Genomic DNA, 22166 nt, shown 5'->3' on the forward strand with positions numbered 1-22166 from the left:
ACTGAAACCAGTTCCTCTACGATCAGGAACAAGACAAGGTTGTCCACTCTCACCATCATTATGCAACATAGTTTTTGAAGTTTTAGCCACAGCAATCAGAGAAGAAAAATAAATAAAAGGAATCCAAATCGGAAAAGAAGTAAAGCTGTCACTGTTTGCAGATGACATGATACTATACATAGAGAATCCTAAAGATGCTACCAGAAAACTACTAGAGCTAATCAATGAATTTGGTAAAGTAGCAGAACACAAAATTAATTAATGCACAGAAATCGCTTGCATTCCTATACACTAAGGATGAAAAATCTGAAAGAGAAATTAAGGAAACACTCCCATTTACCACTGCAACAAAAAGAATAAAATACCTAGGAATAAACCTATGTAAGGAGACAAAAGACCTGTATGCAGAAAACTATAAGACACTGATGAAAGAAATTAAAGATGTACAAACAGATGGAGAGATACACCATGTTCTTGGATTGGAAGAATCAACATTGTGAAAATGACTCTACTACCCAAAGCAATCTACAGTTTAAATGCAATTCCTATCCAAGTACCAATGGCATTTTTCGTAGAACTAGAACAAAAAATTTCACAACTTGTAGGGAAATACAAAAGACCCCGAATAGCCAAAGCAATCTTGAAAAAGAAAAACAGAGCTGGAGGAATCAGGCTCCGGACTTCAGATTATACTACCAAGCTACAGTCATCAAGACAGTATGGTACTGGCACAAAAACAGAAACATAGATGAATGGAACAGGATAGAAAGCCCAGAGATAAACCCACACACATATGGTTACCTTATCTTTGATAAAGGAGGCAAGAACATACAATGGAGAAAAGACAACCTCTTCAATAAGTGGCACTGGGAAAACTGGACAGTACATGTAAAAGAATGAAATTAGAACACTCCCTAACACCATACAGAAAAATAAACTCAAAATGGATTAAAGACCTAAATGTAAGGCCAGACACTATAAAAGTCTTAGAGGAAAACATAGGCAGAATACTCTATGACATAAATCACAGCAAGATCCTTTTTGACCCACCTCCTAGAGAAATGGAAATAAAAACAAAAATACACAAATGGGACCTAATGAAACTTAAAAGCTTTTGCACAGCAAAGGAAAACACAAACAAGACGAAAAGAGAACCCTCAGAATGGGAGGAAATATCTGCAATGAAGCAACTAACAAAGGATTAATCTCCAAAATATACCAGCAGCACATGCAGGTCAGTATAAAAAAACACAAACAACTCAATCCAAAAATGGGCAGAAGACCTAAATAGACATTTCTCCAAGAAGATATACAGATTGCCAACAAACACATGAAAGTATGCTCAACATCATTAATCATTAGAGAAATGCAAATCAAAACTACAATGAGGTAGCAGCTCACACCAGTCAGAATGGCCAGCATCAAAAAATCTACAAACAATAAATGTTGGAGAGGGTATGGAGAAAAGTGAACCCTCTTGCACTGTTGGTGGGAATGTAAATTGATACAGCCACTATGGAGAACAGTATGGAGGTTCCTTAAAAAACTAAAAATAGAACTACCATACGACCCAGCAATCCCACTCTTGGGCATATACCCTGAGAAAACCATAATTCAAAAAGAGTCATGTACCACAATGTTCATTGCAGCTGTATCTACAGTAGCCAGGACACTGAAGCAACCTAAGTGTCCAATGACAGATGAATGGATAAAAAAGATGTGGCACATATATACAATGGAATATTACTCAGCCATAAAAAGAAACGAAATTGAGTTATTTGTAGTGAGGTGGATGGACTTAGAGTCTGTCATACAGAGTGAAATAAGTCAGAAAGAAAAACAAATACCGTATGCTAACACATATATATGGAATCTAAAAAAAAAAAAAGGTTCCAAAGAACCTGGGGGCAGGACACGAATAAAGATGCAGATGTAGAGAATGGACTTGAGGACATGGGGATTGGGAAGGGTAAGCTGGGACGAAGTGTGAGAATGGCATGGACATATATACACTACCAAATGTAAAATAGATAGCTAGTGGGAAGCAGCCACATAGCACAGGGAGATAAGCTCAGTGCTTTCTGACCCCCAGAGGGGTGGGAAAGGGAGGGTGGGAGGGAGACACAAGAGGGCGGAGATATGGGGATATATTTATATATATAGCTGATTCACTTTTTTATAAAGCAGATAGTAACACACCATTGTAAAGCAATTATACTCCAATAAAGATGTAAAAAAAAAAAGACAGAGATAGATTGAATTAAGAAAGCAACTTTAAACTATATGCTACCTACAAGAAACACACTTTAAATATAAAGCCAAAATTGGTTAAAAGAAAATGATGGGATAATATATACTATAGTAGAGGTAATCAAAAGAAAGCTGGAGGGGTTATATTAATATCAGACAAAATAGATTTCAGAGCAAAGATTATTACCAGTGGTAGTAGGTTATTTCATGATGATAAAGGAATCAATTCATTATGAGGACATAATCCTAAATGCTTATGCATCCAATAACAAAATTTCAAAATACAAGAAGGAAAAACTGATAGAACTACGAGGAGTAATGAACAAATCCATAATTATTGCCAAAGATTTCAATAACCTCTCTCAAATAACTGACAAGAGAAGTAGACAGAAAATCAGCAAGGATATTTAACACTATTAATCAACTTGACCTGACTGACATTTATAGAACACTTGACCTTACACCAGGAAAATACACATTCCTCTCTGGTGCACATGGAACCTCTCTGGTGCACATGGAACATTTACCAAGAAAGAGAATATTCTGAGCCATATAAAAAGCATCAACATATTTTAAAAGATTCAAGTCATACAAACTCATGATCTTACACTAAAACAGAATTAAATTAAATTAATAAAAATGTTCTCTGGAAATCTGCAAATGTTTGGAAAATAAATAGCATACTTCTAAATAATCCATGGGTTTACACTGGAGTCAGAAGTCATATTGGAAAGTATTCTGAACTGAATTAAAATGAAAACACGATATATCAAAATTTGTGGATTGTCACTAAAGCAATACTTAGAAGGTAATTTATAGCATTAACTGTTTATGTTAAACCAGAATAAAGGTCTTAAATCAATGACTTCAGCTTTCACCTTTGGAAACTAGAAAAGAAAAGAGCAAATGAAACTCAAAGTAAGTAGAAGAATGGAAATGATAAAGATCAGAACATTAATAAATGAAATAGAAAACAGAAAAAAAACAATAGAGAAAAATTAATGAATCCAAAAGCTGGTTCTTTGAGAGCAATAAAATTGATCAACTTGTAGCCACTCTGACAGGGAGAAAAAGAGAGAAGACACAAATTACGAATATGAGGAATGAGAAAGGTGACATCACTAAAGATTTTACAGATGTCAAAAGGATAATATGGATGATACAATGAATGACTTTAGGCCAATAATTTCAACAACTTAAATGAAACAGACAAATTTCTTGAAAGACACAAACTACCAAAGCTCAGTTTGGAAATAATAGATAACCTGAAGAAACCTATTGTCTATTAAAGAAATTGAGTTTATAATTAAAAACCTTCTCATAAGGAAAACTCCAGCCCCAGATGGCTTCATTTGTGAACTCTAGCAAACATTTAATAAAGAAATAATACCAACCGAGCAACACAAATTCTTCTAGAAGATGGAAAAAGAGGGTGTATTTTCCAATTCATTCTATGTAGTAAGCATTACCCTAATTGCAAAACCAAAAACATTACAGGAAAATTAGAGACCAGTATCACTCATGGACACAGGTAAAAATATTCTTAAACAAACTGTTAGCAAATCAAATCTAATATTATATTTTTAAAAAGAACATATCATTACTAAGTGGAGCTTATCCCAGGAATGCAGCATTGGTTTATCTGTTGAAAAAAATCAATGTAACTGACCATATTAACAAACTTTAAAAAAAAATTGATCATTTCATTTCCAAATGTTTTCTCCCATTCTGAGGATTGTCTTTTTGTTTTGTTTATGGTTTCCTTTGCTGTGCAAAAGCTTTTAAGTTTAATTAGGTCCCAGTTGTTCATTTTTGTTTTTTACTTTCATTACTCTAGGAGGTGGATCGAAAAAGATGTTACTGTGAGTTATGTCAAAGAGTGTTCTGCCTATGTTTTACTCTAGGAGTTTTATAGTATCCAGCCTTATATTTAGGTCTTTAATCCATTTTGAGTTTATTTTTCTGTATGGTGTTAGGGAGTGTTCTAATTTCATTCTTTTACATATAGCTGTCCAGTTTTCCCAGCACCACTTACTGAAGAGACTGTCTTTTCTCCATTGTATATTCTTGCCTACTTTGCCATAGATTAGGTGACCATAGGTGTGTGGGTTTATCTCTGGACTTTCTATCCTGTTCCACCGATGTGTATTTCTGTTTCTGTGCCAGTACAAATTAATCTCTCCAAAAGATACAAACAGCTCATGCAGCTCAATATCAAAAAAAAACAACCCAGTCAAAAAATGGGCAGAAGATCTAAATAAACATTTCTCCAAAGAAGACATACAGATGGCTAAAAAGCACATGAAAGGATGCTCAACATCACTAATTATTAGAGAAATGCAAATCAAAACTACAGTGAGGTATCACCTCACACTGGTCAGAATGGCCATCATCAAAAAATCTACAAACTATAAATGCTGGAGAGGGTGTGGAGAAAAGGGAACCCTCCTCCTACACTCTTGGTGGGAATGTAAACTGGTACAGCCACTATGGAGGACAGTATGCAGGTTCCTTAAAAAACTAAAAATAGAGCTACCATATGATCCAGCAATCTCACTCCTGGGCATATATCTGTAGAAAACCATAATTCGAAAAGATACATGCACCCCAATGTTCACTGCAGCACTATTTACAACAGCCAGGACATGGAAGCAACCTAAATGTCCATCAACAGAGGAATGGATAAAGAAGATATGGTACATATATACAATGGAATATTACTCAGCCATAAAAAAGAATGAAATTATTCCATTGGCAGCAACATGGATGGACCTAGAGATTGTCATACTGAATGAAGTAAGTAAAAGACAAATATCATATGATATCGCTTCTATGTGGAATCTAAAAAAAAAGGTTACAAATGAACTTATCTACAAAACCGAAATAGAGTTACAGATGTAGAAAACACACTTATGGTTCGGGGGTGGGAGGGAGGGGTAAATTGGAAGACTGGGATTGACATACACACACTACTATATATAAAATAGATAACTAGTAAGGACCTGCTGTATAGCACAGGGAACTCTACTCAATACTCTGTAATGGCCTATATGGGAAAAGAATCTAAACAAGAGTGGATATATGTATAACAGGTTCACTTTGCTGTACACCTGAAACTAACACAACATTGTAAATCAACTGTACTCCAAAAACATTTTTAAAAACTTGATCATTTCAATAGATGTAGAAAAATCATATGACCAAATTCAACATCCATTCCTGATTAAAAACTCCCTGCAAACTGGAAACAGAAGGGAACTTCCTCAACCTGATAAAAGGTATCTATGAAAAACCTACAGCTAACATCATACTTAATAATTGAAAACTGGATGCTTTCCCTCTAAAATCAGGAAGAAGTCAAGGATGTCTGCTTTTTACCAATTGTACTGGAGATTCTAACAAGTACAATAAGGCATGAAAAACTGTACCCAGATTGGACAGGAAGTAGTAAAATTGTCTTTATTCACAGACAACATAATCATCTACAAGAAAGCTATTGGAACTAATAAGTGAGTTTAGCAAGTCTGTAGGATACAAGATCAATATACAAAAGTCAATTGTATTTCTACATACTAGCGATGAACAATCAGAAACTGAAGGATTTTTAAAAATGCCATTTGAAATAGCATAAAATATGGTCTACTTAGCGATAAATCTGACAAAAGGTGCACAAGACTTATATGTTGAAAGATAGAAAAGATTGCTGAGAGAAATTAAAGACCTAAATATAACTTGTTCACAGACTGGAAGATGTCAATTCTCTCCAAACTGATCTATAGAGTCAGTGTAATCCCAATCAATATTTACTTTTGTAGAAACTGAAAAACTTATTTAAAATTCACAGATATACAAAGGACTTAGAATAGCCCAAACAATTTGAAAGAGAAGAATAAAGTTGGAGGACTAACACTACATGATTTCAAATTTACTACATAGCTACATTAATCAAGACAGTGTGGGAATGGGGTAAAGAGGAGTAGTTCAGTGGAACAGAATGAAGAGTCCAGAAAGAGACCCATGCACATATGACAACTGATTTTCTTTAAAGGTACAAAGGCAATCAGTTGGGAAAGGACAGAATTTTTAAATAAATGAAGCTGGAATGATTAGGTAACCATGTGCAAAAAAAATGAACTTCAATCCATACCTTAAGTCAAATATAAAAAATTAATGCAAAATGGATCACAGAACTACCCACAAACTTAAACCTAAAACTGTAAAATTTCTTGAAGAAAACACAGGGAAAATTTTTTGTGACCATGGATTAGGTAAAGATTTCTTAGATACAATACCAAAAAAACAATCCATAAAAGAAGAAAAAAGATAAATTAGACTTCATCAAACTTGTCATGAAATGCACTGGTAAGAAAATAAAAATTTGTAAAACACATATCTGATAAATAACTTGTGTCTAGAATATACAAAGAACTTCGAAACTCAATAAGAACACAGAGTTCCTTATAGAAAACTGGGCAAAAGATTTGTACAAACACTCCACCGAAGAAGATATATGGATGTCAAATATTGGACACTACGGAAATGCTAATTATAATCACAGTACTATATCTCTACCTCATTATTAGAATGGCTAAAGAAATTTTTCAATGGACAATTCCAAGTGCTGGTAAGGCTGTAGATCAACTGGAACTTTCATACATAGCTAGTTAGAACATAAAACTGTATAGCCACTTTAGAAAAGAGTTCAGCAGTTTCTAACAAAGTTAAACATATACTTACAACCCAGCAAAACCATTCCTCGATATTTACCCTACAGAAGTGAAATCTTGTCATCACACAAAATCTGTAAACAGATGTTTATAGCACCTTTATTTATAATCACCCAAACTGGAAACCATCCAAATATCCTTCAACTGGTAAATGTATAAATTTTGGTACATCCATACTTATGAAATACTACTTAGCAATAAAAAAGAACAAACTATGGGAACACACAACAGTATGAATGAGTTTCAAATGTATTATGCTAAGTGAAAGAAGGCTCAAAAAGCTTCATACTATGATTCCATTTATATGACATTCTGGAAAAGGCAAAATTATAGGGATAGAAATGAGATTAGTAGGAATCAGGGCTGGAAGTGGTGGGAAGGAGTGACAGCAAAGGGGCCTGAGTTAATTTTTTGTTCTATATCTTGATTGTGGTGCTGGTTACATGACTGTAAGCAACTGTCAAAACTCATAGAATTACTAATATAAATAAACCTTATAAAATCATACACTAAACAAGAGTAAATTTTATTGTATGTATTTTCAGTAAACATGACTAAAAAGTGGACACAGATAACTGGGGAAGAAATGAAAATATTGAGCTAATGCTATGCTTAAAAAGTAAAATAATTTTATTTTAATAGAATGTTAAAAAAAAAGCCTTAATAGGAAATCTGGTTGTGTGGGGTTATTTTTTTTGCCATTTCTACTGGCAAAAGTTTCAAGTTTTTCTATACTTCAGCATAATATATCAAGAAAAACAAATGCCCAGAAGTCTCTAGTGAAAACCCTGATGATGGACATAACAGCAATATTAACCTTGATAAAGAGCTGATTCCAATTTGTTACTCCTTAATTAATATACAGATATACTTTACTACCGTGGAACATTTCTTTTTCAAAGCAGAATAAATCATCTTTCCTTTTCTTACAGAGTGAATAACAGACTCCACTGCACATTTAGTAGGTATTCACAAATAGTTGCTTAATTGGACTAGTATAAATTCTGTTTGAACCCATTAACTCAAGCTTCTCAATTTCTCTACTTGTGCCCTTCACAAAGGGCAACCAGTCTGAAGCTCAAATTGCTCCAGGATTTGCTCAGCTACCCAGAGCTGAGCAGGAATAATATCACAGCACAGGTAAATCTGTGACCAAGTCAAGATACACGTGTGTGCAGACAACTAGCTAGGAAACTACGCTTAACTTAAGGACAAAGCACTAATGGGATAAGGTTCATGTGAGCAACTGTACCACTGTCAACCCTGTGGAGAGAAACTCCATTTCAGGGCCAGATCTCTCACCAATAACTTCCCAAACAAGTGCAAACAATCAAAAGGTATCCTGGAGACTTCCATTCTCTAATGACAATTCTTAACTGACTGCATTATAATTTCTCCCTGCCCCCACAGTTTTTTAAAGTTAATTTTTAATAGGCTGGTTCAAATGACAAAGTACAAAAAAGTATACAGGAACAAGACTTTCCCCCAATTCTTGCCCCACATCTGCCTAGTTCCTACTCCTTCAATAGGCAAACCCTGTTCTTTTATTTTTATACAACCTTCCATAGTTTCTTTTTGTATGGTTGTATCATCTTTACATAGGAAAGCTAGCATATATATTCAACTCCATTGTCTTAAAAGCTATTTTTCTCTATTATGGTCAGAGGATTATTCTTTATGTTAACAGTCAAATATAACTCATAAATAACATTTATACCTGTGTCAGAGTTGCCCTCTAGGACTGCAATCTTGAATACATAAAATTTAGTGAAAAGATTTGTAGGATCACATCGTTCAGCTTCTGTCACTGCCTCTTTAGCCTGAAAAAAGAAATATTGGGTTTCTTTTACAAAGCATATAAGGAAGACCTTACCATATTTTACTAATACTATTAACATAGTCACAATGGCTGATGGATACTCATAATGAAAAGACATGAATCTAAGAAAAATCTTTGAAGAACTGTTCTGTTAAAATGCTATGGAAATAGTGAACTCTGCTTCTGAAAATAGGGCACATTATATATGTCAAACCAACCCTCCTACTGAAAACAACCAAAAATGTTGGATAACATTTTTTTTAAATTCCAAAAGCAAGTGACTAGTAAAGCAATTACCAAGCAGTATCTAAGGAAAAGAGGTCCCAGAGAAGTAAATGGAGAATTAAAGCTACTTTTTTTTTCCTGGTGGGCATTTGTAAACCTAGGCAAATGTTAACTTTAGTTTTAATGTACCTTACTAGGTCAGGAAAATAGACATCAAGGCTCAAGGGATCACACTCTTAGGCTAAGGGCAAACCAGAAGTAAACCCACTTTTATCCACATCCTCAGGGGACTGCAATGAAAGATAGATACCTTGGTTCTGAGAAGAATGCAACAAAATGGGGTAGGGAAAACCAGTCCCTAAAGTGTAATACAAACAGACTTTCTCATGTATTTACAGCCCCAAATTACATTATATGGGAGGCCAAAAGATGTCAAGCTATGAATTTAGTTTTCATTGGTCCCAAACATAGGAAGAAGCAAATGTAAATCCTCTCTGGGGGAAGACACCTTCATCTTAGGCTTCAAAATAGTTCCATAAATATTTTTTCAAGAATCTTGAGTAGAAACATAAAAAAATTAACAAGACACCATAAATGAGAATCAGCAGAAACAGATTCTCAGGATGTAGATAAAAGAAGTATCAAAAACTGCCTATAAAACACCTCTGTTTTCAAAGTTTAAGGAAATAAAAGATATGCTCAAAAAGTATATAAGTAGGCTGATATTCAATAATACATATTGATACAGTTACAGTGGTTGTTTCCAGCTGGTATCCATTCTGACTATTGCCCAAGCCATATCAGTTGTTAAACACTTTGCACATCACACAAGTTTATAAGAAACAGAAACTATAAAATGTGACCTTGCTGATTTGAGCAAAAGGAACTACTTGAAATGAAAGATACAATAATCCAAATGGCAACATAATGGATAGGCTTATTAATAGCAAGTTATAAGCAGATGAAGAGAAAATTAGTGAACTGAAAGATAAGACAATAAATATGCAGCTAAAGTGCAGCAGAGAGAGACTACAAACATGGTGGACAGTTAAGTAAGGATTCTATTCTTTTAGGACAATCATTAAAAGAATAGAAACAGTAATTAATTTCCACACTAGTAGAAGGGGGAAACCAGGAAGTACAAAAAAATGAGGATAGTCTTTTTAAAACAATTGGTGCTGGAACAACTGGACATCCACATGTAAAAAAGAAAAAAAAATCTGAGCACAGACCTTAAACCTTTCACAAAAATTAATTCAAAAACAATTGTAAATCTAAATGTAACACCTCAAACTACAGAACTCTTAGAGGTAACATAGGAGAAAACTAAGTGACATTTGGTTTACTGATGACTTTTTAAACAACATTGAAAGCACAATTCATGAAAGAAAAAAGAAGCTGGACTTCATTAAAATTAGAAACTTCTGCTCTGTGAAAGACACTGTTAAGAGAATGAAAAGGCAAGCCACACAATGGGAGAAAATATTTGCAAAACACATATATGATAAAGGAATTAGGACACACCATTATAAAAATAAATCAAAAAGGAAAAAAGCAAGAGAGGAAGAAAGGAACTAAAAACTCAAACAATTAACAAGATGGGAATAGTAAGCCCTTAACTACCAATATTTAAATGTAAATGGACTAAACTATCCAATCAAAGACACAGAGTGGCTAAATGGATAAAAAACAAACAAAAACAAGATCCAACAATGTGCTATCTACAAGAGACTAACTTTAGCTTTAAGGACACACATAAGCTGAAAGTGAAGGGATGGAAAAAGATATTCCATGCAAATGGTAACAAAAAGAGAGCAAGAGTGGCTATACTTATCAGACAAAATAGACTTTAGTCAAAATCGGTCACAAGAGACAAAGAAGGACACCAGATAGTGACAAAGGGGTCAATTCATCAAGAGGATATAACAATTGTATATACATACACATTCAACACTAGAGCACCTAAATATTTAAAGCAAACATTAACTGAACTGAAGGGAGTAATAGAAATAAATAACAGTAGGGAACATTTCAAAACCCACTTTCAACAATACATAGGTATCCAAACAGAAAATTAATCAATAGTGGACCTAACACTATAGACAAAATTGACCTAATAGACACATACAGAACATTCCATTCAACAGCACCAGAATATATATTCCTCTCACATACACATGGAACATATTCTAGGATAAATCATATGTTGGGCCAGAAAGCAAGCCTTAACAAATTTAAGAAGACTGTAATCATATCAAGTATCTTTTCCCACTGCAATGGCATGAAACTAGAAAAAAATAACATGAAGAAAAATGAAAAATTTACAAATGCATAGAAATTAAACAACACACTCCTGAATAATCAATGGATCAAAGAAGAAATCAAAAGGCAAATTAGAAAGTATTTTGAGAACAAAAACAACAAAGAAAACATATCAAAACTTAGGGAATGCAGCAAAGATAGTTCTAAGAAGGGAGTTTATAGCAATAAATGCCTACATTAAGAAAAGATCTCAAATAAACAACCTAACTTTAATTCTCAAGGAACTATAAAGAAAAAACTAAGCCCAAATTTAGCAGGAGGGAATTAAAGATTAGAGCAGAAATAAATGAAATAGAGACTAGAAAGATAACAGAAAAAAAATTAATGAAACTAAGTTAAACAGACAACCCACTAAGACTGAATCAGGAAGAAACAGAAAATCAGAACAGACCAATAATGAGTAAGGAGGCTGAATCAGTAATCAAAAACGGTCCAACAAAGAAAATACCAGGACCAGATGGTTTTAGGGGTGATTTATACCAAACATTTGAAGAAGAATTAATGCCAATCTTTCTCAAACTCTTCCAATTGAAGAGGAGACACACCAAAACTCATATCACGAGGCCAGCATTACCCTGATACCAAAGCCAGATAAAAATACCACAAGAAAAAAGCAACAGGCCAATATCCCTGATGAATATAGATGCAAACATTCTCAACAAAATACTAGCAAACAGAATTCTACAGCCCATTAAAAAGATCATACACCATGATCAAGTGGGATTTATTCCTGGGATGCAAAGATGGTTCAACATACACAAATCAATAAAAATAATGCATTACAGTAATAGAATGAAAGATAAAAATACTATGATTCTCTCGATACAGATAAAGCATATGACAAAATTCAACACTCTTTCATAACAAAAGCTCTCAAAAAACTGGGTATAAAAGGAACATATCTCAAAATAACAAAGGCCATATGACAAAACAACAGCTAACAACATACTCAGTGGTGAAATGTGAAAGGTTTTCCTCTAAACTCAGGAACAAGACAAGGATGTTCATTCTCACGACTTCTATTCAACATAGTACTTTTTTTTAGACCTAAGTAATTTATTTTTAAATTTTATTTTTAAGTTCTTTTTATTCAATTTAATTTTTATTTTATATTGGGGTATAGTTGATTTACAATGTGTTGTTAGTTTCAGGTGTACAGCACAGTGGTTCAATTATACATATACATATATCCATTCTTCTTCAGATTCTTTTCCCATATAGATGATTAGAGAATATTGAGTAGAGTTCCCTGTGCTATACAGTAGGTCCTTGTTGATTATCTATTTTATATATAGTAGTGTGCATATATTAATCCCAAACTCCTAATTTATACCTTCCCCCACCTTTCCCCTTTGAAAACCATAAGTTTGTTTTCAAAGTCTGTGAGTTGGTTTCTGTTTTGTAAATAAGTTCATTTGTATCATCTTTTTAGATTCCACATATAAGTGATCTCATATGATATTTGTCTTTCTCTGTCTTAGTTCACTTAGTATGATCATCTCTAGGTCCATCCATGTTGCTGCAACATGGATGGCATTATTTCACTCTTTTTTATGGCTGAGTAATACTCCACTGTACATATGTACCACATGCCTATATCCATTCCTCTGTCGATGGACATTTAGGTTCCTTCCATGTCTTGGCTGTTGTAAATAGTGCTGCAATGAATATTGGGGTGCATGTATCTTTTCAAATTATGGTTTTCTCCAGATATATGCCCAGGAGTGGGACTGCTAGATCATATGGTAGTTCTATTTTTAGTTTTTTAAGGAAACTCCATACTGTTCTCCACAGTGGTTGTATCAATTTATATTCCCACCAAGAGTGTAGGAGTGTTCCCTTTTCTCCACACCCTCTCCATCATTTGTTGTTTGTGGCTTTTTGATGATGGCCATTCTGACAGGTGTGAGATGATACCTCATTGTACTTCTGATTTGCATTTCTCTAGTAATTAGTGATGTTGAGCATCTTTTTCATGTGCTTTTTGGCCATCTGTATGTCTTCTTTGGAGAAATGTCTATTTAGGTCTTCTGCCCCTTTTTTGATTGGGTTGTCTGGTTTTTTTTTGTTATTGAGCTGCATGAGCTATTTGTACATTTTGGACATTAATCCCCTGTTGGTCACTTTGTTTGCAAATATTTTCTCCCATTCTGTGGCTGTCTTTTCATTTTGTTGATGGTTTCCTTTACTGTGCAAAAGTTTTTAAGTTTAATTAGGTCCCATTTGTTTATTTTTGTTTTTATTTTCATTACTCGAGGGGTGGATCCAAAAAGATATTGCTGCAATTTATGTCAAAGAGTGTTCTGCATATGTTTTCCTCTAAGAGTTTTATAGTATCTGGTCTTACATTTAGATCGTTACAGTAAGTCCCCTACATACGAACAAGTTCCATTGCAAGAGCACGTTCCTAAGTCCAATTTGTTTCTAAGTCCAAAAAAGTTAGCCTAGGTACCCAAGTAACAAAATCAGCTATATAGTACTGTACTGTAATAGATTTATAATACTTTCCACACAAATAATACATAAAAACAAGCAAACACAAAAAATAAAACATTTTAATCTTATAGTACACTACCCTGAAAAGTACAGTAGTACACTACAACAGCTGGCATACAGGGGCTGGCATCAAGTGAACAGACAAAAAGAGTTACTGACTGGAGGAGGGAGGGGAGGTGGGAGATGGTAGAGCTGAAGGATCATCAGCCATAGGTGATGGAGGGCAAGCTGCAATTTCACTCATGCCTGACGCTGATGGCACAGGTTCTGGTTCCTTGCTGGATTCAATTCTATCTACTCTCTTGAAAAAACAATCCAGTGATGTCTGGGTAGTAGCTCTTTTCTTCTCGTCATAGATTACATGGTAGCACTGGATAGCATTCTGAATGGCTGCTGTAACCTTTGGGTACTGTTCTACGTTCGGGTCCTGTGCCTCAAAAACTAACAGTGCCTCCTCAAATAAAGAAAACCCCCTTGCCATTTCCTGCATCATTAATTTCTTTGGTTCTTCAGTTACTTTTTCTTCCTCTTGTCTCTCCTCGTCCTTTCTCTGGGCCTCCAATTCCATCAGGTCTTCATTAGTAAGCTCCTCACGTTGCACAGCAAGGAGTTCAGTGAAGCTGTCCTCTTGCAGATCTAGCTCCAGCTTCTTGCTGAGGGTCACTAAGTTGCTGAAGACCTCCTTGGACTCCTCATCCACATTCTCAAATCCACAAAAATCGTGAACAAACTGCGGCCAAAGGTTCTTCCAAACCCCATTCATGGTGACGGCCGTAACCTTACGTCAAGAAAAGTCAATGTTTTTTATGGCCTTATAGATGTTATAGCCCTTCCAAAATTGTCACAAGGTTGTTCCTGATTCATCACTAACCTTTACTGTCTGATGAAAAGTGTGACGTAAATGATATTTCTTGAAAGTCGCTATAACTCCCTGGTCCAAAGGTTGGATGAGCAATGTACTCAATAGTATTCAGTGGCAGATGCACTACTCTGACGTTGGGATGAAAGTCGTCCATGAATGGGGAGTGGCCGGGAGCACTGTAGAGCAGCAAAAGAATGTTGAATGGGACGTCTTTCTCCAAGCAATATTTCTCTACCTCCACGATAAAGTGGTGGAAAAACCAGTCCTGGAAAATGGCCTGTGTAATCCAGGCTTTGGGGTTACTCTTCCACACAACAGGAAGAGAGCCCTTGGCTATGTTTTTAAGGGCTTTTGGGTTCTCTGAATGATAAACTAAGGAAGGCTTCAGCTTCAGATCACCAGAAGCATTGCCAACAAACAGAGTTAGCCTATCCTTTGCTGCTTTATAGCCGGGCATCAACTTTTCCTTCTTACTGATGTAACTTTGGTCTGGCATCCTCTTCCAGTACAGTCCTATCTCATCCACATTAAAACCCTGCTCAGGTAAATACGTGCCTTCATCAATAATTTCTCAAAGCGTTTCAGGAAATTCCCAGGCAGCACTCGCTGCCTCGCCACTTACTTTTACGTCGTGAAGGTTGGCTCTAGCCTTGAACCGATGAAACCACCCATGGCTGGCGTTAAAAGATGCTCCCTCTGATTCTTCGCCACATTTCTTTTTCAAGTCTTTTAGGTTTCTCTTGAAGGCTTTTAGCTTTCTCTTGAATCAGCATTAAGCTGAACGGGACTCGACGCTGATGCTGATCCTGCATCCACACACTGAGAAGTTTCTCCATCTCCTCCATCACTTTTACACACTTCTTCGATATTACTGTCGACATCATCGGCACAGCAGACTTCACAGGTTCCATGATCTTGTCCTTGTTCTTTAGAATTGTGCCGATGGTTGAATGACTCATGTTATAAGAACGAGCGACATCTACCATCTTTTTGCCTCGCTCCACTCTCTCAATTGTTTTCACTTTTGCTTCCATCGTTATTGCTTGGCACTTCTTAGCAGTACCAGCTACATCATTGCTGCTTTTACACTGCTTTCAGACATCCTGGGCTTGAAATAAAGATACTGTACTACCGTACTCTATACAGCATGGTACAGTAGAGTACACAAAAGCACAACTTGTAGAGGATACACACACGTGACAATGTACGCCAGACATGTGAACTAACTTAATGTGATTGGACATGCAAACACATGTTCGCATCTTTGAAAGCTGGCAACCTGAAGGTTCATATGTAAGGGACTTACTGTAATCTATTGAGTTTATTTTTGTGTGTGGTGTTAGAGAATGTTCTAATTTCATTCTTTTCCATGTAGCTGTACAGTTTTCCCAGCACCACTTACTGAAGAGACTGTCTTTTCTCCGTTGTATATTTTTGCCTCCTTTGTCATAGTTTAGGTGACCGTAGGTGTGTGGGTTTATTTATGGGCTTTCAATCCTGTTCCATTGATCTATATTTCTATTTTTGTGCCAGTACCATATTGTCTTGATCACTGTAGCTTTACTAGTATAGTCTAAAGTCAGGGAGCCTAATTCCTCCAGCTCCGTTTTCCTTTCTCAAGATTGCTTTGGCTATTCAGGGTCTTTTGTGTTTCCATACAAATTGTAAAATTCTTTTGTTCTAGTTCTAGTAAAAAGGCCATTGGTAATTTGATAGGGATTGCATTGAATCTGCAGATTGTTTTGGGTAGTATAGTCATTTTCACAATGTTGATTCTTCCAATCCAAGAACATGGTATATCTTTCCATCTGGTTTGCCATTTTTGATTTCTTTTATCAGTGTCTTATAGTCTTCAGAGTACAGGTCTTTTGCCTCCTTAGGTATGTTTATTCCTAGGTATTTTATTCTTATTGTTGTGATGGTAAACGGGACTGTTTCCTTAATATCGCCTTCTGAACTTTTGTTGTTAGTGTATAGAAATGCAACAGATTTCTGTGTATTAATTTTGTATTCTGCAACCTCACCGAATTCATTGATGAGCTCTAGTAGTTTTCCAGTAGCATCTTTAGGATTTTCTATGTATAGTATCATGTCATTTGCAAACAGTGATGGTTTTACTTCTTCTTTTCTGATTTGGATTCCTTTTATTTCTTTTCCTTCCCTGATTGCCATGGCTAGGACTTCCAAAACTATGAGGAATAAAAGTGGTGACAGTAGATATCCTTGTCTTGTTCCCGATCTTAGAGGAAATGCTTTCAGCTTTTTACTGTTGAGTATGATATTAGCTGTGGGTTTTTCATAAAGGCCTTTATTATGTTGAGGTAGGTTCCCTCTATGCCCACTTTCTGGAGAGTTTTTATCAAGAATTGGTGTTGGGGCTTCCCTGGTGGCGCAGTGGTGGAGAATCTGCCTGCCAATGCAGGGGACATGGGTTCGAGCCCTGGTCTGGGAAGATCCCACATGCTGCGGAGCAACTAGGCCCGTGAGCCACAACTACTGAGCCTGCGCGTCTGGAGCCTGTGCTCCGCAACGAGAGGCCGCAAGAGTGAGAGGCTCACGCACTGTGATGAAGAGTGGCCCCCGCTTGCCGCAACTAGAGAAAGCCCTCGCACAGAAACGAAGACCCAACACAGCCAAAAATAAATAATTAATTAATTAAAAAAAAACAAAAAAAGAATTGGTGTTGAATTTTGTGAAAAGCTTTTTCTGCATCTACTGAGATGATCATATGCTTTTTATTCTTCAATTTGTTAATGTGGTGTATCACACTGATTTGCAGATATTGAAAAATCCTTGTGTCCCTGGGATAAAACTCACTTGATTGGGGTGTATGATCCTTTTAATGTATTGTTGGATTCTGTTTGCTAGTATTTTGTTGAGTATTTTTGCATCTATGTTCACCAGCGATATTGGCCTATAATTTTCTTTTATTGTGGTATCTTTGTCTGGTTTTGGTATTAGGATGATGGTGGCCTCATAGAATGAGTTTGGGAGTCTTCCTTCCTCTGCAATTTTCTGGAATAACTTCAGAAGGACAGGTGTTAACGCTCCTCTAAATGTTGGATAGAATTCACCTGTGAAGCCATCTGGTCCTGGACTTTTGTTTGTTGGAAGTTTTAAAATCACAGTTTCAATTTCAGTACTTGTGACTGGTCTGTTCATATTTTCTATTTCTTCCTGGTTCAGTCTGGGAAGATTGCCCCTTTCTTAGAATTTTTCCATTTCTTCTAGGTTGTCCATTTTATTGGTGTATAGTTGCTTCTAGTAGTTGCTTATTATCCTTTGTGTTTCTGTGGCGTCAGTTGTAACTTCTCGTTTTTCACTTCTAATTTTATTGATTTGAGCCCTTTCCCATTTTTTCTTGATGAGTCTGGCTAAAGGTTTATCAATTTTGTTTATCTTCTCAAAGAACGAGATTTTAGTTTCATTGATCTTTGCTACTGTTTTCTTCATCCCTATTTCATTTCTTTCTGCTCTCATCTTTATGGGTTTTTTTTCCTTCTACTAACTTTGGGTTTTGTTTGTTCCTTTTTATCTTGTTGCTTTAGGTGTAAGGTTAGGTTATTTATTTGAGATTTTTCTTGTTTCCTGTGGTCAGACTGTATTGCTATAAACCTCCCTCTTAGAACTGCTTTTGCTGCATCCCGAAGGTTTTGGATCGTCATGTTTTCATTTTCACTTGTCTCTAGGTAATTTTTTAAATTTCCTCTTTGATTTCTTCAGTGATCCATTGGTTGTTCCATAACATGTTGTTTAGCTTCCATGTGTTTGTGTTTTTTACAGTTTTTTTTCTTGTAGTTGATTTCTAATCTCACAGCATTGTGCTCAGAAAAGATGCTTGATATGATTTCAATTTTCTTAAATTCACTGAGGTTTGCTTTGTGGCCCAGCATGTGATCTATCCTGGAGAATGTCCATGTGCACTTGAGAAGAATGTGTATTCTGCTGCTTTCGGATGGAATATTCTATAAATATGAATTAAGTCCCTCTGGTCTAATGTGTCATTTAAGGCTTGTGTTTCCTTATTGATTTTCTGTCTGGATGATTTGTTCATTGACGTAAGTCCGGTGTTAATGTCCCCACTATTATTGCATTACTGTTGATTTCTCCTTTTATGGATGTTAACATTTGCCTTATATATTGAGATGTTCCTATATTGGGTGCCTATATATTTACGATTGTTATATCTTCTTCTTGGATTGATCTCTTGATCATTATGTAGTGTCCTTCTTTGTCTCCTGTAACAGTCTTTATTTTAAAGTCTATTTTGTCTTATATGAGTATTGCTACTCCAGCTTTCTTTTGATTTCCATTTCCATGGAATGACTTTTTCATCCCCTCTCTATCAGTCTGTACATGTCCCTAGATCTGAAGTGGGTCTCTTGCAGACAGCATATATACAAGTCTGGTTTTTGTATCCATTCAGCCAGTCTATGTCTTTGGTTGGAGCATTTAATCCATTCACATCTAAGGTAATTATCAATATGTATGTTCTTACTGCCATTTTATTAATTGTTTAGAATTTGTTTTTGTAGATGTTTTTTCTTCTCTTCCTCTTTTGTTCTCTTCTCTTCTGATTAGATGAGTATCTTTAGAGTTGTGTTTAGATTGCTTTCTTTTTTGTGTATGTATCTATTGTATATTTTTGGTTTGTGGTTACCATGAGGTTTTGATATACCAATATACACACACACACACAGATTGTTTTAAGTTGCTGGTCTCTTAATTTCAAATGCATTTCCAATATCCCTCCTCACAATTGCTGATTTTGATATCATATTTGTGTGTTGATGATTTCCTACCTTTACTGTATGTTTGCCTTTACCAGTGAGCTTTCCCTTTCATAATTTTTTTTTTCTAGTTGTGGCACTTTCTTTTCTGCCTAGAGAAGTTCCTTTAGCATTTGCTGTAAAGCTGGTTTGGTGGTGTTGAATTCTCTTAGCTTTTGCTTGTCTATAAAGCTTTTGATGTCTCCATAAAATGTGAATGAGAGCATTGCTGGGTAGAGCATTCTTGGTTGTAGGTTTGTCCCTTTCATCTCTTTAAATATATCATGCCACTCGCTTTTGGTCTGCAGAGTTTTGGCTGAAAAATCAGCATATAACCATATGAGCATTCCCTTGTATGTTATTTGTTGCTTTTTCCCTTGTTGCTTTTAATATTTCCTATTTGTGTTTAATTTTTGTCAATTTGATTAATATGTGTCTTGGCATGCTCCTCCTTGGGTTTATCCCATATGGGACTCTCTGTGCTTCCTGGACTTGAGTGTTTCCTTTCCCATGTTAGGGAAGTTTTCAGCTATTATCACTTCAAATAGTTTCTGAGGCTCTTTCTCTCTCTCTTCTCCTTCTGGGACCCCTATAATGCGAATGTTGGTGTGTTTAGTGTTGCCCCAGAGGTGTCTTAGACTGTCCTCATTTCTTTTCATTCTTTTTTTAAATTCTGTTTCACAGCAGTAATTTCCACCAATCTGTCTTCCAGCTCACTTATTCATTTTTCTGCCTCATTGATTCTGCTACTGATTCCTTCTAGTGTATTCTTCATTTCAGTTATTGTATCATTTATCTCTGTGTGTTCTTTGAATCTTATATCTTCTTGGTCTGTGCTGCCATTCTTTTCTTTTTTTTTGACACCTTTATTGGAGTATAATTGCTTTACAATGTTGTGTTAGTTTCTGCTGTATAACAAAATGAATCAGCTGTATGTATACATATATCCCCATATCCCCTCCCTCTAGTGTCTCCCTCCTACCCTCCCTATCCCACCCCTCTAGGTGGTCACAAAGCACCGAGCTGATCTCCCTGTGCCGCCATTCTTTTTCTGAGATCCTGGATCATCTTTACTATCATTACTCTGAATATTTTTTCAGGCAGATTGCCCATCTCCACTTCGCTTAGTTGTTGTTCTGGGGTTTTATCTTGTTTCTTCTTCTGGAATATATTCTCTGCCGTCTAATTTTGTCTAACTTTCTGTGCTTGCGATCTCCATTTCTCAGGCTAAAGGTTTGTAGTTCCTCTTGTTTCTGGTGTTGTCTGCCGTCTGTTGAGTGAGTTTGGTCCAGGAGCTTGTGCAGGCTTCCTGGTGGGAGGGACTGATGCCTGTCCACTGGTAGGTGGAGCTTGGTCTTGTCCCTCTGGTGGGCAGGGCCATGTCAAGGGGTGTCTTTAGAGGCAGCTGTCAGCTCAGGACAGTTTTAGGCAGCCTGTCTGCTGATGGGTGAAGCTTTATTCCCACCCTGTTGGATGTCTGTCCTGAGGCATACTAGCACTGGAGCCTGCAGGCTGTAAGGTAGGGCCAGGCCTCGGTGACAAAATGGCGACCTCTGGGAGAGCTCACACCAATGAATATTCCCTGGGAACTCTTCCACCAGTGTCCCTGCCCCCACAGTGAGCCACAACCAATCCCCGCCTCCCCAGGAGACCCTCCAAGATCTGCAGGTAGGTCTGGCCCAGGCTCCTATGGAGTCACTGCTTTGCCCTGGATCCCAGTGTACATGAAACCTTCTGTGTGCCCTCTCAGAGTGGAGTCTCTGTTTCTCCCAGTCCTGTGCAGCTCCTGCACTTAAGCCCTGCTAGCCTTAAAAGCCAAATGTTCTGGGCACTCTTCCTCCCAATGCTAGACCCCCAGGCTGGGGAGCCTGATGTGGGGCTCAGAACTCTTACTCCTCTGGGAGAACCTCTGCAATATGATTATTTCCCAGTTTGTGGGTCGCCCACCCAGTAGGTATGGGAGTTGATTATATAGCAAAAGTGCCCCTCCTACTATCCCACTGTGGCTTCTTCTTTGTCTTTGGATGTAGAATATCTTTTTTGGTAGGTTCCAGTTTTTCTTGTTGATGGTTGTTCAGCAGTTAGTTGTGATTTTGATGTTTTCTTGAAAGGAGGTGAGTTTTCAACATAGTACTTTAAGTCCTAACCAGAGCAATTAGGCAAAAAAGAAAAAGAAAAAGAAAAGCATCCAAATTGGAAAGGAAGAAGAAAAATTGCCTCTGTTTTCAGATGACAGGATCTTATATATAGAAAACCCTAAAGACTCCACCAAAAGAACTGCTAAAATAAACAAATTCAGTGAGGTTGCAGGGTATAAAATCTACATACAAAAGTCAGTTGTGTTTCTATATACTAACAATGAAATATGTTATAGAAATAAAGAAAACAATCCCATTTACAATAACATTAAAAACAATAAATTTAAAGAAACAAACTTAACCAAGGAGGTGAAATTTCTGTACACTTAAAACTACAAGAGATTGATAAAAGAAACTGAAGAAGACACCTATATATGGAAAGATACCCATCATACATCTGAAGAATTAATATTGTTAAATTGTCCATCTATCCAAAGATATCTAGATTCAATTCAAATCCTATCAAAATTCCAATGGCATATTGTACAGAAGTAGAAAAGAACCATCTTGAAATTCCTGTGGAAACACAAATGACCCAAAAAGTCAATTTTGAGAAAG

General features: G+C 36.2%; 1 protein-coding gene across 1 annotated transcript in view; it reads right to left on the minus strand.

The window, feature by feature from the left end:
* Positions 1-22166, minus strand: part of TEX11 (testis expressed 11) — a 340481-nt gene that overhangs the window by 91289 nt on the left and 227026 nt on the right. The window contains exon 16 of the mRNA XM_057537645.1: positions 8695-8797. Coding sequence (XP_057393628.1) covers positions 8695-8797 — 103 coding nt within the window. The remainder of the gene's footprint in view (positions 1-8694; positions 8798-22166) is intronic.

This window comes from Balaenoptera acutorostrata, chromosome X, assembly GCF_949987535.1.
Source record: "Balaenoptera acutorostrata chromosome X, mBalAcu1.1, whole genome shotgun sequence".
NCBI classification, from domain to species: Eukaryota; Metazoa; Chordata; class Mammalia; order Artiodactyla; family Balaenopteridae; genus Balaenoptera; species Balaenoptera acutorostrata.